The 13,230-nt window shown below is 43.1% G+C and overlaps 1 protein-coding gene across 2 annotated transcripts in view; it reads left to right on the forward strand.

Moving 5' to 3' along the window:
• The window catches only part of DNM3 (dynamin 3), a 174,187-nt gene that overhangs the window by 116,119 nt on the left and 44,838 nt on the right, over positions 1–13,230 (forward strand). For both annotated transcript variants that reach the window (XM_071564770.1, XM_071564769.1), the window contains one exon: positions 4,266–4,377. In XM_071564770.1, coding sequence (XP_071420871.1) covers positions 4,266–4,377 — 112 coding nt within the window. The remainder of the gene's footprint in view (positions 1–4,265; positions 4,378–13,230) is intronic.

A 13,230-nucleotide genomic window follows, 5' to 3' on the forward strand; every position in this document is an offset into this window, starting at 1 on the left:
TCCAGTACTACTACCATAGATGTATTTTCATGTGTTACACACGATATTAAATTACAGTGGTGAGGAGGAAGTAGAGTAGGTAGATGTGGAATATGCAATAACTTTGCACAGTTACCCCATTTCTGTGTTTGTGTTTAAAAAATGTTAAATATGCAATGGCAATGTTACACACAAATGGCACTTTTAGGCATATTCCCATTTATTGTATCTGCTTTGTTTCTGCAGTCCCTTAGATGTCAACAAGATTTTTGTTGAGAGCTCATCTTTTTGGTTCCTGGTATCACAGAATCATAGAATCGATTGGGTTGGAAAAGACCTCCGAGATCATCAAGTCCAGCCCTTGGTCCAACTCCACTCCCTTTACCACATCATGGCACTCAGTGCCATGGCCAATCTCAGCTGACAAACCTCCAGGGATGGGGAATCCACCCCCTCTCTGGGCAGCCCATTCCAATACCTGATTAGTCTCTCTGAAAAGAAGTTTTTTCTGCTCTTCAACTTCAATTTCCCCTGGCAGAGCTTGAGCCCATCGTGCTCCCTTGTCCTATTGCTGAGTGTCTGGGAGAAGAGACCAACCCCCACCTGGCCAGAACTTCCCTTCAGGGAGTTCCAGACAGTGCTGAGGTCACCTCTGAGCCTCCTCTTCTCCAGGCTGAACACCCCCAGCTCCCTCAGCCTCTCCCCACAGCACTTGTGCTCCAGTCCCTTCTCCAGCCTCGTTGCTCTTCTCTGGCCCTGCTCCAGCCCCTCAATCTCTTTTCTGAACTGAGGGGCCCAGAACTGAACACAACACTCAAGGTGTGGCCTCACCAATCCTGTGTTCTGTCATTCTGTTTGCTGTGCAACATCCCATTTAGCTGCTGTAGAGATGACAGTGAGAACATGACTTCACAGTCTATTCCATTCCATATGGAGTAGGTAAGTGAGGATGGAGCAGTAACTGTTTCTGGTTACTGATACCTTTAGCAATTTTAAGAAGTGGAAGAGAGAATAAAACAGAAAATCTGAATTATTTTTAAGAACGTTTTTACAGCTTTCCCTGAGACGCCAGTGGATTCCTAATGAGTAGAACATGTTAATGTGTTTTTGTAAGATTCCACTGGTAACAGAAAAAGGACACACTTTCTTCAGAAGTTACTTTGGCTTTTTTTTTTTTTTCATTTGACAAGTTCCTGTGCCTGTCCGCCTTTTTGGAACAAAGAAAGGCAGAGGGAGTCTAGTAGCAAGGAAGCTCGTTAGGGAGGCAAGTAATCCCTTCCCTGCCCTGCTGTAAGATTCCCATGAGTTCTGGCTCAGCATGTACATCCCTGAGTTCCTCTCATGGGCTCCAAATTGTGTCTGTGGCAGTGGAGTTGAGTTACCTCCACAGAAACAGTGGCTCTCAGATACCACAGGGAGAAGGGCCTGGGAGAGCAGGAGACATCAACTGTGTGGCCATGGGGTGTCCCTGGGCCGAGCAAACAGGCAGGAATGCAGGGCTGTCAGCTCCCTGTGCTCCAAGGGCTTGGCTAAAATCCCTGCTCATACAGCCACGCTTGTTGTAGCAAGTCACAAAATGCCAAAAATTTAATATATGACATGACAGTCCTGAAAAAATGTTTTCACAAGCTGCTGTCGTGTTGTTTTGCTCTTGCAGATAAGTGTTGCTGGAACTTCCCTATCTCTATGTTTTACAGCCTTTATTTGCTCTATTGTTATTTTTAGTCATCTTTTCTGAGAGTACCCTTTTACCATTTCAGCTTCCTATTTTTTCATTTATAGCTGCTTTGTTAACTTAGCCAAGAAGCTTATCTTGGTACAAGCTTCTCCTAACAATAAATTAAAGCATTTTTTCCTCTGGTAATTTCATTATGTTTCTCTCTTTGTTTTGTTTTGTTATTGAGTTCTTTGTTTTGTTCAGTAAATGTTAACTTGGAGTTCTAAAATATTGCAAATTGAATAAAATTTTTGTGTTTTATCATCAGTTTAAGGTAATGGCATCTGAGAAGGTCATCTAGACTGTTATTTGCATTAAAGCAGGATGAGTACCTTTGGAGCCAGGGAAGACAAAGGATTAATTTTAAATTTCTTAATCAGTTAAAAAAAATCTGTAGAGCTTTCAGTCATTCATAGTGTCAGTGTTTTTCATAGAATCATAGAATTGATTGGGTTGGAAAAGACCTCTGAGATCATCAAGCCCAACCCTTGGTCCAACTCCAGTCCCTTTACCACATCATGGCACTCAGTGCCACGGCCAATCTCACCTTAAAAACCTCCAGGGATGGGGAATCCACCCCCTCTCTGGGCAGCCCATTCCAATGCCTGATTAGTCTCTCTGAAAAGAAGTTTTTTCTGCTCTCCAACTTGAATTTCCCCTGGCAGAGCTTGAGCCCATCATGCTCCCTTGTCCTATTGCTGAGTGCCTGGGAGAAGAGACCAACCCCCACCTGGCTGGAACTTCCCTTCAGGGAGTTCCAGACAGTGCTGAGGTCACCTCTGAGCCTCCTCTTCTCCAGGCTAAACACCCCCAGCTCCCTCAGCCTCTCCCCACAGCACTTGTGCTCCAGTCCCTTCTCCAGCCTCGTTGCTCTTCTCTGGCCCCGCTCCAGCCCCTCAATCTCTTTTCTGAACTGAGGGGCCCAGAACTGAACACAACACTCAAGATGTGGCCTCACCAACGCAGAGTACAGTTTGCCTAAACTGGGGGATCTGACCCTCAGCTGGATCTCTGTGACCTCATGGGCAGTTTCTCTGGGCAAGGAGGTGCAGGTGTGCTGCTCCAACCAGCACTGAAACTGCTCTGGTGGCATCTCCAGTCTGAATTCCTGAAGGGAGTAGTGCAAGGCTGGTGCTGACTGCTCAGATGTAGCCACTGAAATTGGTGAGAATTGCTTCACCAATATAAGGGAATCAGAGTATGTCCTTTATTCTTTGCAGTTGGGAGTGCAATCTCTAAGCCTGCTAAAACTACTATGATTCCCCTCTCGTCAGAGCTGGGTGTGCTGTGGCTGCTGCACTGCGGTTTCCTGGCTGATAATTTAATGATGAGGTGTCATGGCTCCTTCATGCTCAGGTTCAATTACACTCCTTGTACCTGTTTCCTGAAACTACCCCTAAAAAGCAGGGCTATGAGCTGCCTGGTGACATTGTCGGTAAGGGAGAAGCACTTCTGTGAGTGGGAATTACATCAGCTCAGTTGTGTTCCAGCAGTGTGATGGTGAAATCCCACCAGTCCCTGACTGCTAAAGAAATTTGTCTAGGCAGTGACAATAATAGCTTTATTTCCTGGTTCTAGAGTGTATTCAGTTTTCCTTCCCCCTCAAAATATGTGGCAGAAATTACCTCTGTAGTTGCATAATGAAACCAAAGGACCCCTTGTCATTGCTGTCTTTGAGAGGGGAATGATCTCCATCAGCCCCTCCTCCAGGGCTTGCTAAGGGAGGAAAACAGTCTGGTTGCAATGCAAGGTTGACTGTTGTGCAACTGTTAAGATCTAGCAAAATGTTGTTTCCTACCCTCTGTCAGCTAAGCTTGTGGCCTTTCCTGGAAAGGCTGTTGGCTGACAAATTTACAGTGATCTGGTCTGTGTATGGAATTTGAGTTCAGAAACTAATGGCTAAACTGTAAGGGGAAAATCTGCTCTGTTTGTTGGAGAATTTACAAGTACCACCTTCCTATGTATGTATTTTTCCTCCTTTCTCTTTTCTTCCTTTAAGTGATTCCTTGTATTTATCTCATTATGTGAATTGCCTGTCCCAGTTTTCTTGCTGTGATGACAAACATCAGAGGTTTGTCTTGTTTAAAATATGATCATTGCTTTTTTTTCCTCTTCTTTTACTAATGATGTCTAAAACCTAAAAAGGGTACACAATACCCTCAAAGGACTTAACAAGTTGTATCAGTAATTACTTTGGTAATTGTTGGTTACAGCAACAATCTGTCACAAGCTGTGCAGTTATTTTGGTGTGTCTTATGTGTTTGTCCTCTGCATCACAACAGCCTTTTTTCCCTAAAAATGCTCTGTTCTGGCAAAAGCAAGAAAACTGATTTTAAGTAGTTTCATGATAGTTTTAGGTGATTATTATTGCCAGAGCTGTGCTGTAGCATTCTAAGATGTTTTTAAGCACTCCATGTAATTATTAGACAAGCACCTGTCCCATAAACTCTGTTGTCCAAAACAATTACCGAGTAATTTCTGATCCGAAGGGATTTTTAATTTAAAATGCTGTGTGCATGATACAGAGTAGTAAAATGCGAGTTTTACAATGTGGTGCTCTTTGTTCTAGGAATGTTTACAAGGATTACCGTTTCCTTGAGCTAGCCTGTGACTCCCAAGAGGAGGTGGATAGCTGGAAGGCATCTCTGCTACGAGCCGGTGTCTATCCTGATAAATCCTCAGTAAGTCAAACAGCTCCCTGCTTTGCCAGTAGTTGCTCTGTTTGAGTCAGAAGAAACCATTGTATTATCTGGGAAAACACAGTGTCTGCAGATACCTCAAGAAAGGGCAGCCTTTGCATGGCACAGGCCTGTGGTAATTGCAAAATACTCACAATGAAATATTTTAAGATCAATTTGTGCGTCAAACCTCAACGCAGAAAAAAAAAGCGACCACAAACCAAACCTTCCAACGTGTTTTTCATTGGATCTGTGTAGTAAAAGCGTTGGGCAATTTGGGGTTTCCTGAGCCTCGTTGTTTCGTTAATGTTTTCTAGAGGTAAAGATGTGCTTTGAAGGGTTTGTTCCCCCAAACTCTGTTTTACAGAACTGACAGGAACATTCCAGGCAATCATGTATATTTATTTTACTGATTCGCTGCATGTTTTTTGTGTATGAAACACATGCTAAACCTTTCCAAATGCAGTTTTACTCTGCTAATCATCTTGTGAAGCAAATTGAACAGGAGACAGTAAAAAAGCATCTGTTAATTCATCAGAAATGACAGAAAGTTGGAAAGCAGAGTATGTCCAGCTACCATTCCATATTTTTTGGACCTGGATTTCTTGATATTTTGCATCAGTGAAGGTTTAAGGAGATATATCTAGAGGGAAGGCTGACTAGCAAAAAAAGCCTGTCATTGGAGCTTTTGAAGCTTTTCTGTGGCACAACTGACCTTTCTGTAGTGAGGCTGCTGGTCTGCTGGGTTCCTTCAGTGCAAGGTTTCTTCTGAGAGGTGATGCTTTGGTTCTGATAGAATTTATTCTTCCTGATTGTTTTCCATGGGCCCTTGTGCCCAAGGTCTTGTGCTGTCTTCCCTCTTCATCCTTCCCTTCCTCATATTTCCTTTATAATTGTGATGCCTGTGTGGCTTCCAGTACAGTCCTGTCTGCATCTCCAGCTGCTAATTAAGCAAACGAGCCTCAGCTTCCTCTCTTCATAGCAAGTTTTGAGGCCACCATGAAAGATAAATAAGAAATCCTTGAATTGGAAAATAATTTTCCAATTATTATGGAAATAAACAGTGATGATGATAATGATGATAGATTTTTTTAAAGAGTAGTGAAAATGCTCATTTAGCAGGAGACCTACCAGGTATCTGAGACCTTTAAAAAATAGAAAAGAAAGTTGGTGACTTGTCAGTATCTTGCCTGTTCTAGTAGATTGGTTCCTGCCATCAGGAGTCATTTTTCAAGGATTGGTTATAAGAAGTTACATAATCAATTCCTAGGAACAAAATACTGTGTTATTTTGGTTTTTAGTTACTCAGGTTTTAATGATGATGTCAAAAAAGCCTGTTGCTGCCTCCAGTTTAATCTTGCACTCTGTGATGGTTTTATCCTAATTTGTATATCTGTTACTATCATTTAAACAAGACAGACTAGTTGGATTTCTAAACTTCTCTTCTGTCTTCCTGTCTCTCCCTTCCCCCCCAAAAATACTTGGTATTCAGAATATGTTTACAAAGAATTCTTGGTTTTGTTTAAAGTTGGTCTGTCAAAGGAGTCTTAGATGCAAGATGAGAGACTTCCTTGAAAGACAGGAGAGAATAAAAATAAAGTTTTCCTTTGAGCTGGAATTATCTTTACATTATGAGAAGAGTGAATATTATTGCTCCAAACCCCTGTAGTTTGAAATTCTCCTGGTAGTCTATCAAGCTGTTCAGGAAAGATGCTCAGTGTTACTCCAGTCTTCTGAAACTTTATTTGTACAGGACTAGAGGTCCAATTGCCAACTATGAGTCTGTTGTTAGGGGTTTGAATTTTGCAAAGCAGAATCTACAAGGCCCCGGGTACCTCACAAGCTCCAGTGGAACCCAAATAAAAATGAGTGGTGTTTCATTAAAGTCCTGTGCGTGCTTCTCAGTTTCACACCTTCCTCTGACAATACAATACAGTTTCAAAGACACCTCCCCCCAGTTTTTGTTTTTAAGTAAGAGTCTGCCAGGAAATGGCAGGAATGCCCCTAGCTGGGCTCCTTCTGCAGTGCCAGGAAAGGCCAGAATTTGTCACTGAATTAGAGAGATATGTTCTGAGTTCTCACCAAAGGCAGATCTCTCAACTAGAATATTCATTTTTCTGTGGTTTTGTTTTCAGTAGTGCTACACAGATTGCAGTGGTAATGGGGCTTAGTACTTGCTGCCACTAATATGGACTCTTTGCTGCTAATTTAATCCTGTAAGAAAGTCCCAGGTTGTAGATTTATAATTTTTCTTTTTGCATAAACAAATCTCATTAATATATTAAAGGCCATACATCAGCCCTTTGCTCCTTTTCCTTGGTTAATTGTGCCTGCCTTCCCTGGCCCCCTGCACATGGGGGTCCCTCTCACATTCATGGATTCACTCTCTGGTGAACTGTCTCTGATCACCCCTCAGTGTTGCTCTGTGAGCCCGTGAGTTCCTTTGCAGTTTGCCAACTCACCTCCTTCCCGCCATTGACTTGCTTTTGTCAGGACGTGGCTTTGACAGCCATGAATCAGTGTTTTTATTTTCCCAACCCACATGCAAGTCAGCTTCCTTGATATAAATCACACTGTGGCCAATTCACTTTGAAACGGGATATCCATTTACCAGCTGACTTTACTGCTGGCTTTCTGCACTGATGCATCCAAAACCCTCCCTTTTTTTAAAAAAAAACCCGACTACAACTTTGTGACTAACCTTTCCAGACTGTATTTCTCAACTGTAGGCTGGTGTTTATTTTGGCTGGATTCCCACTGTATAATATACACTGCTCATGCCAGCTCATGGCAAAACTCACTATTAAACTAAAATAATAGCACAGATGTTTGTCAGAACTTGCTCTGCACACTCTACCTTGCTAGCACCATCCATTCCTCTTTCCCCCTCCCATAATGCCATCTCCTCCTTATTTTTATTACTAATCTAAAAGTTCAATATTTGCTTTTTAAAAGGCTTTGGATCATGAAGCTTTCCATTCATTGGCAGGCCGTGGGGAGTGGCTGTCACACAGGGCTCAGCAGACATGTCAGTGGGTTGCTTTGCGTACTGGAAGCTCAGCATTACCAACACACGAAAATCCCTCTGGCTCCCATCCCATCCCTAGATCACTTCAGGCCTCATTTTCTTCTTCCTTGTGTTAGTGTCTGCTGACTTCCCAGGAGCTGCTCCTGATTGACACTGAAGGAAGCAAAAGTGGAATCAGAATGTTTGTGTAGAGAGGAAAACAGCTTTGCTGAACGTTTTAAATCCCTTGCGATTGTCCTGGTGTTCCCCTGGAAGTTCTCTGACTACAGGATTCAGTGAATGTTCCCTGAGTCAGTTCCTCACTTGGTTTGAGCCATTTCCAGAACTGTACCAATTAGGCTGAATGAATGTAAAATAAATGTATCTAATATTTCTTTTTTTCCCCTCTTTCTTGCCGCATCCTGCAAAGGGGAGCACCAAAGTAAGTTGTATGTCCTTTTACAGACTCCTTTTATTTCCTGTCAAGGATTTTGTCATGAAAATTGATTTGTCTTTTGGTTCACACAGCTATTACCTGCATGCCCTTAACAGCAAACTGCTATGAAAAATGTGGGTGCAAAAGTGTCATCTAGAAAAACTATTACTGCCTCTTTGTTTTAATTTTGGGGAAGGAAAAGTGTTTAATGTTGCTGAGTGTTGTTTCTTAAGGGGGTTCAATAAGAATGATACTATAAAAGTATTGGGCCCAAAGATTATGAAGGTATAGTAATAAAGACCTTCTGAGGAAAGGTTACTACAGTCTGATGAAACTCATTACAGCTGGATTTTTTTGACCATACATCAAAGCTTGTATTAATGGGCAGTTATAAAAACCCTGCACTAAAGTCTTAAATAACAGATTTGCTGGCGTTGTTGGCTAAGCTGAACTAGATCAGTGTGCTGGCTTTGAAGGTGCCTTAAAATGGATGGAGGAGGGTGGGGTCAACATTTGACTTGGCTTCTAGACCCTTGATGTGTTCCAGCTGGACAGCAGCAGAAGGGTGTGGGGTGTGGAGGGGGAGAACTGAAATATGCATGGCAGGGGTTTTTTTTGAAAGTAAGCAGCACATAAAAAGACAGTTTTGCTGATGTTGATCTGATAAATGAATAATCATGCAGTTCCCAGGGTTAGTACTTCTTTATGCCATTTTTACTGAGCTTAAGAATGGAAATTGCACATCTCACTTTTTGGAATAAGATGCAGAGAGAGTTTGTCATACCTCAGGAAGGAATTATGCAGCTTTTGTGCCTTTTTCCCCCCTCTCTTTCCTGTTTTGGTATGTTAACCCTTAGGAAGGTGAATCTGGAACATCCAAAGATGCTTACAGCAAATGTTGAAAGTAGTCTTTGAAATATTGCCTATAGCATTTCATTGTGAGCTGGAAGCATTTCTAGGGTATTTGCGGAAAACCCAGGTGGGTTTTAAACTTTCTGAAGGTTGGAGATTTCTGTCTGCTTTTAATTTTTGTATTTTTAACCAGTTTTTGACCACATCAGTCTCCACAATGGCTGGGCTGAGAAGCACCAAAAGTCTTCTGTTTTGTTGAGAAAAGGGGCTCCTGGTGTTGGGTGGGGAGGGCTTAAGAGAATTGGTGTATTGATGGCATGGAGAGAGGGACTTTACATAGGAGGTGGTGTGAAATGTAAATGTTAACTGTGTACACTAAAACATCAAGGTAGTGTTTATAACGTTTCTTTGCAACATGCTGACTTAAGGCCTTCCTGCTGCAGTGGGTGCTGGTCTGACCTCAGATGAGGCAGATTGGGCTGTGGGTGCCCTGTCGAAGGAAATGGGGATGGGTGGGACACTGGAGAGCTCTTGGGGCTGGCAGACAGCGAGTCTGGGGGTCAGGAGCTGCGTGGACCAGCTCTGTTCTCCACAGCCCCGAGCTATGGGGCACTCCAGGGAGGTCAAGACCAGTATTAGCTGCTGGAATAAGGCAGGATACCCATAAGCAGGTGTAGAAGAAACCTGTGAGATGTGAGATTTGGGGACCTCTTGGCTTTCCTTTCACTCTGAGCAAAGGGCAATTCTTGCTGTAGGTTCAGAGATATTCTCCCCCTGGCCCAGGCTGTCAGCCAGAAGATAATTCCAAAACAAATCTTCAGGAAACCATCCTGATCCTTCTCTTTGACCCAGTTCCATGAGAGGATTCCTGTATCTTCACCTGTGTGACCCCCACCCTCCCCTTCTCTTTCCCAGAGGTCATTCATGCTGGAGTCTGGAGGTTACACTGTCCCAACTGGACAAACAGAACCAGCCTGCAGCTGCCTGCAGAGACTCAAACCCCACAGTGTTCTTGAGATTTCTGTACCTGGTGATGTGGAAAATGACATGGGCAAACCTGAGAGGTGGCCAGAGAGTTTCCGAGAAGGGGCCAGGGGAAGAGAGGAATGGCAGATTGAGGCTGATGATGGTTTCTCACAGCTTCTTATGCAACTTTATGCTGCGAAGCTGCATAATCCCTCCAGACTGTCCTGGTACAGATTTCTTGGGTTGCTGCCAGAGCTGTGACCCTCCTCCTAGTGCTGCCCAGTGTGACATTCATACTGAGCCTCCTGTCCTGTGTATGGATACCAAGATCCTGCACTCACCCATCCATTCAGGCCGTGGCTGCTTTTACATCTCTGCCTTTAGCTTTGCACTCTTGGATTTACAAAAGTAAAAATAAACACTGCAGTAATGAGTCCCTAAGAAAAAGGGGAGGAAGGGAAGTGAAGAGGGTTTATAATCGTCAGCAGACTACTAATCATTTTTATTTTTACTTTTTATTGTTGCCCAATCATTACCGTAAGTGAGATTTCTCACATGGTTAAGGATAAATATATCTTCAAAAGCTTTGTTGGATAAAATCTGTAAAAGGGTCGTGTAGAATGAGGTAATGGAGACCTACCTCGTTCAGCAGGCACATGTTTGCCAGCCAGATCTCACTGGTGTTAACACTGAACTCCACAGCCTTGAGCAGGGCAGGAGTGCAGGAGTGCCCAGAGCTGTGCAGGGCACTGTAGCCTCAGTCCAGGTGCTGAAGACAGAGGAGCTGAGAGCTTCTGACTGTCTGAAGTCACCACTGTGGATTTGCTTCTTCCCCTGTGCATCTTCACCCTCATTTAAAAAAAAAAATCATAAATCCCCTCTAGACAGCCCTCCAGATGCTGCAGGTTGAAAACAGCATCAAAACCTGTACTATTCTGGCAACTTCCATATTCAGGATGCTTCTGACCTTCTTAGGTTGAAAGATTAGCTGGATGCTGTGTCCTTAGGAAATTTTGATTCCAAATTCCGCAGAACTCAAGCAATAAAACAGCAGCAACAAAAAACCCCAAAGTGCCACTTTTTAATATAAAAAGTCACCTGTCCTATGTCATTATTAAGTCCCGAGTTAGCAAATCATTTCTGCTTGATTTGAAGGATCAAACACTTAAATGCTGAGCTCAGACTTGAGAAACTTCAACTTGGAAAATAAAAATTTCTTTACTTATTTTTTATGGATAAAGTGACTACAAATTTCTTTTAATTATTTTGCTTTGCTATGCTTGCTGATACCCTTTACAGAATGTGTAGAACTGACGTACATGAATCCTAATTCACATCTCGGTGGAGCTGTCACAGTGCAGACAGCGCTGCACATTAAAACATTCTCTGAATGTAAAGTCAGTCTAATTGAGTTGGAATTTTCTCTTAGGAAAAACAGAATCCCCTTTGGAAAGAGAAGGAAAATACTCTTCCTGTCAGGTCATTTTGCCTGTTATTCCTTAAAATACTTCTGGGTGACATTAATTGCTTAGATTGAAGCCTTTCTTTTTCCCTCTCCTTTGCTTTTTTTTTAAAGGGGGGTTAGTTTTCACTAAGCCCAGATTCCAGATCAGCTACTTCATTAAGGAGTCCAGATGTCCTACTGTCTCTTGAGACACTCCTGGAAAATGGTGAAGTCGGGATACTCCTACCTACATATATGACAACAGTGCCCTCAGTTTGTGCATTTCATGCTTGGCTATTGCAGTGTCAGTGCAGGGGCAGTGCCAGAAGCCATGAGTGTCTTGCACTGGAATACAGCTCTGACACTCCCTTTCCAAATTCAGCCATGTTCCTGAAGGGCCTTCAGTTATCTCTCAGACACAAACTCTGACTCAGCCACTTACTGGCTGTGATGATGCTCTGCCACTGCCCCAGCCAGATTCAAACTGGAAGTGAATGGTTCTGCCCTGGGATTGCTCAAGTCTGTGTTCGGGAGAAGTTCCCAAACTAGACAAAAGTAAGGAATCATTTGGGTTTGTTGAAAAGCAAACTGCTGATATGTCAGAGGGCAAAACAGCGTAGACAGAAGTGTAAACTCTGCATTTACTGGGTTTACTTTTTTTAACTATTTTAGAAAAGGAAGGCATTGAATTCTAGGAAAAGAAGAATCCACTTCAGTTATGACTAAAATTGGCTTCAGGCCAACTGAGTTTAAAAATAACTTTTAAATGAAGTGTTAATTTTTTTTTTCAAGTGGAAAAATGCCATAATTTTATAGACAGTGTTTCAGTCATTACTTTGAATAGATGAGCTGGATTTTACGGGGAAGTCACGGTGTAAAGGAGCAGCCCAAGGGGGTGAGTGATCATGTGCACACCTGGTGGGTCAGAGGCAGTCCCAAACACAGGGAGGAGAGGAAATGGAAGGCTGGTTTCAGTCTCTTCCTCACTGCCTTGCTGTTTCAAGTATGTGAAAATGCGTTTCACGTAAAGACTGTCTTATTCTCCTGAATATTTACTGGTTCAAACAAAAACTAGATGAAAACCTTGTTCCTCAAGAAACAGAGCAGCCCTAGTTCATATTCTTGTAAGAGTGGAATAACTGATGGCAGGAGAGAGTTAAAAATGTACAGGGAGAAGGAGATTGGTAGGATTGCATCAGTTGCCCTGACTGTAACGAGATGCAGGCTGAGTGATTTCAAACCCAGTGCTGGCGAGGCTGGTAACTGCTGATCGGGGTCGAGGGTTCAAGAGCTGTCACAGGGTTTTACATTTCTGCTCTTAAATGGAGCTGCTGACATTAAGCAAACTCCAGGAAATTTAGAAATGAGCAAACATTTTTTTATTTCTGTTATGTATTCACAGTGGGCTCTTTACTGTGCCTTTGGCAAGGCGTCTGCATATTGAAAATGCTTCTAAATTCTTCATTCTTTATGGCGCAGCTACTCTTTGCACCACCTCCATTCTGATGAGGGATTTTGTTGAAGCTCTACAGAAAGGTGAAAGCTCTCTGGTTGTGAAGTTCCAGGTCATGGAGTGTGATTATGAGCCCCGGTGTGGACATTCTGTGAGACTTGCCCTGGGGCAGGTGCAGTGAGGGTGTCCAACCTCTAAGGATGCTCTCCCAGCCTCGCTCAGTGAGCACTGAGACTTGGCTGGTGCAGAGGAAGGTGCTTGTGGGCTGACCTGCACAAACCTCTGCCACAAAGGTCCTTTGGACTGGGAGCAGCTGCAGTCCCTGTGCCTGCAGGTCTCAGAATAGTCACAGTCAGGAAGGTCTGGTGGCCCCCTTAGCGTGACAGGGTCACCCATGACAGGGACTGAACAGAGTGGGAAACACACAAGTAGCATAAGCCTTTGGGACAAGTCTAAAATATCTTCCTTGTCTTCCAAGTCAGTAATTGCACAAAAGCCTACTGCTGAATAGTAATCAGGAGTAAATAAATATTTGAAACATTTTTTTTCTGCCAAAAATGTCACCAGGCTCACCCTTCCATAGCATTTACAGTGTAACAGGAAATGTAGTCATTGGACATGAGGGTGGAGGGCAGCTGGTGAACAGCCAGATACTCCTTTTTTTCTCATTTAGAGGGGAAAACAAGATGATCAGGAGA

The sequence above is a fragment of the Pithys albifrons genome, chromosome 10 (genome assembly GCF_047495875.1).
Source record: "Pithys albifrons albifrons isolate INPA30051 chromosome 10, PitAlb_v1, whole genome shotgun sequence".
In the NCBI taxonomy this organism is placed as follows: domain Eukaryota; kingdom Metazoa; phylum Chordata; class Aves; order Passeriformes; family Thamnophilidae; genus Pithys; species Pithys albifrons.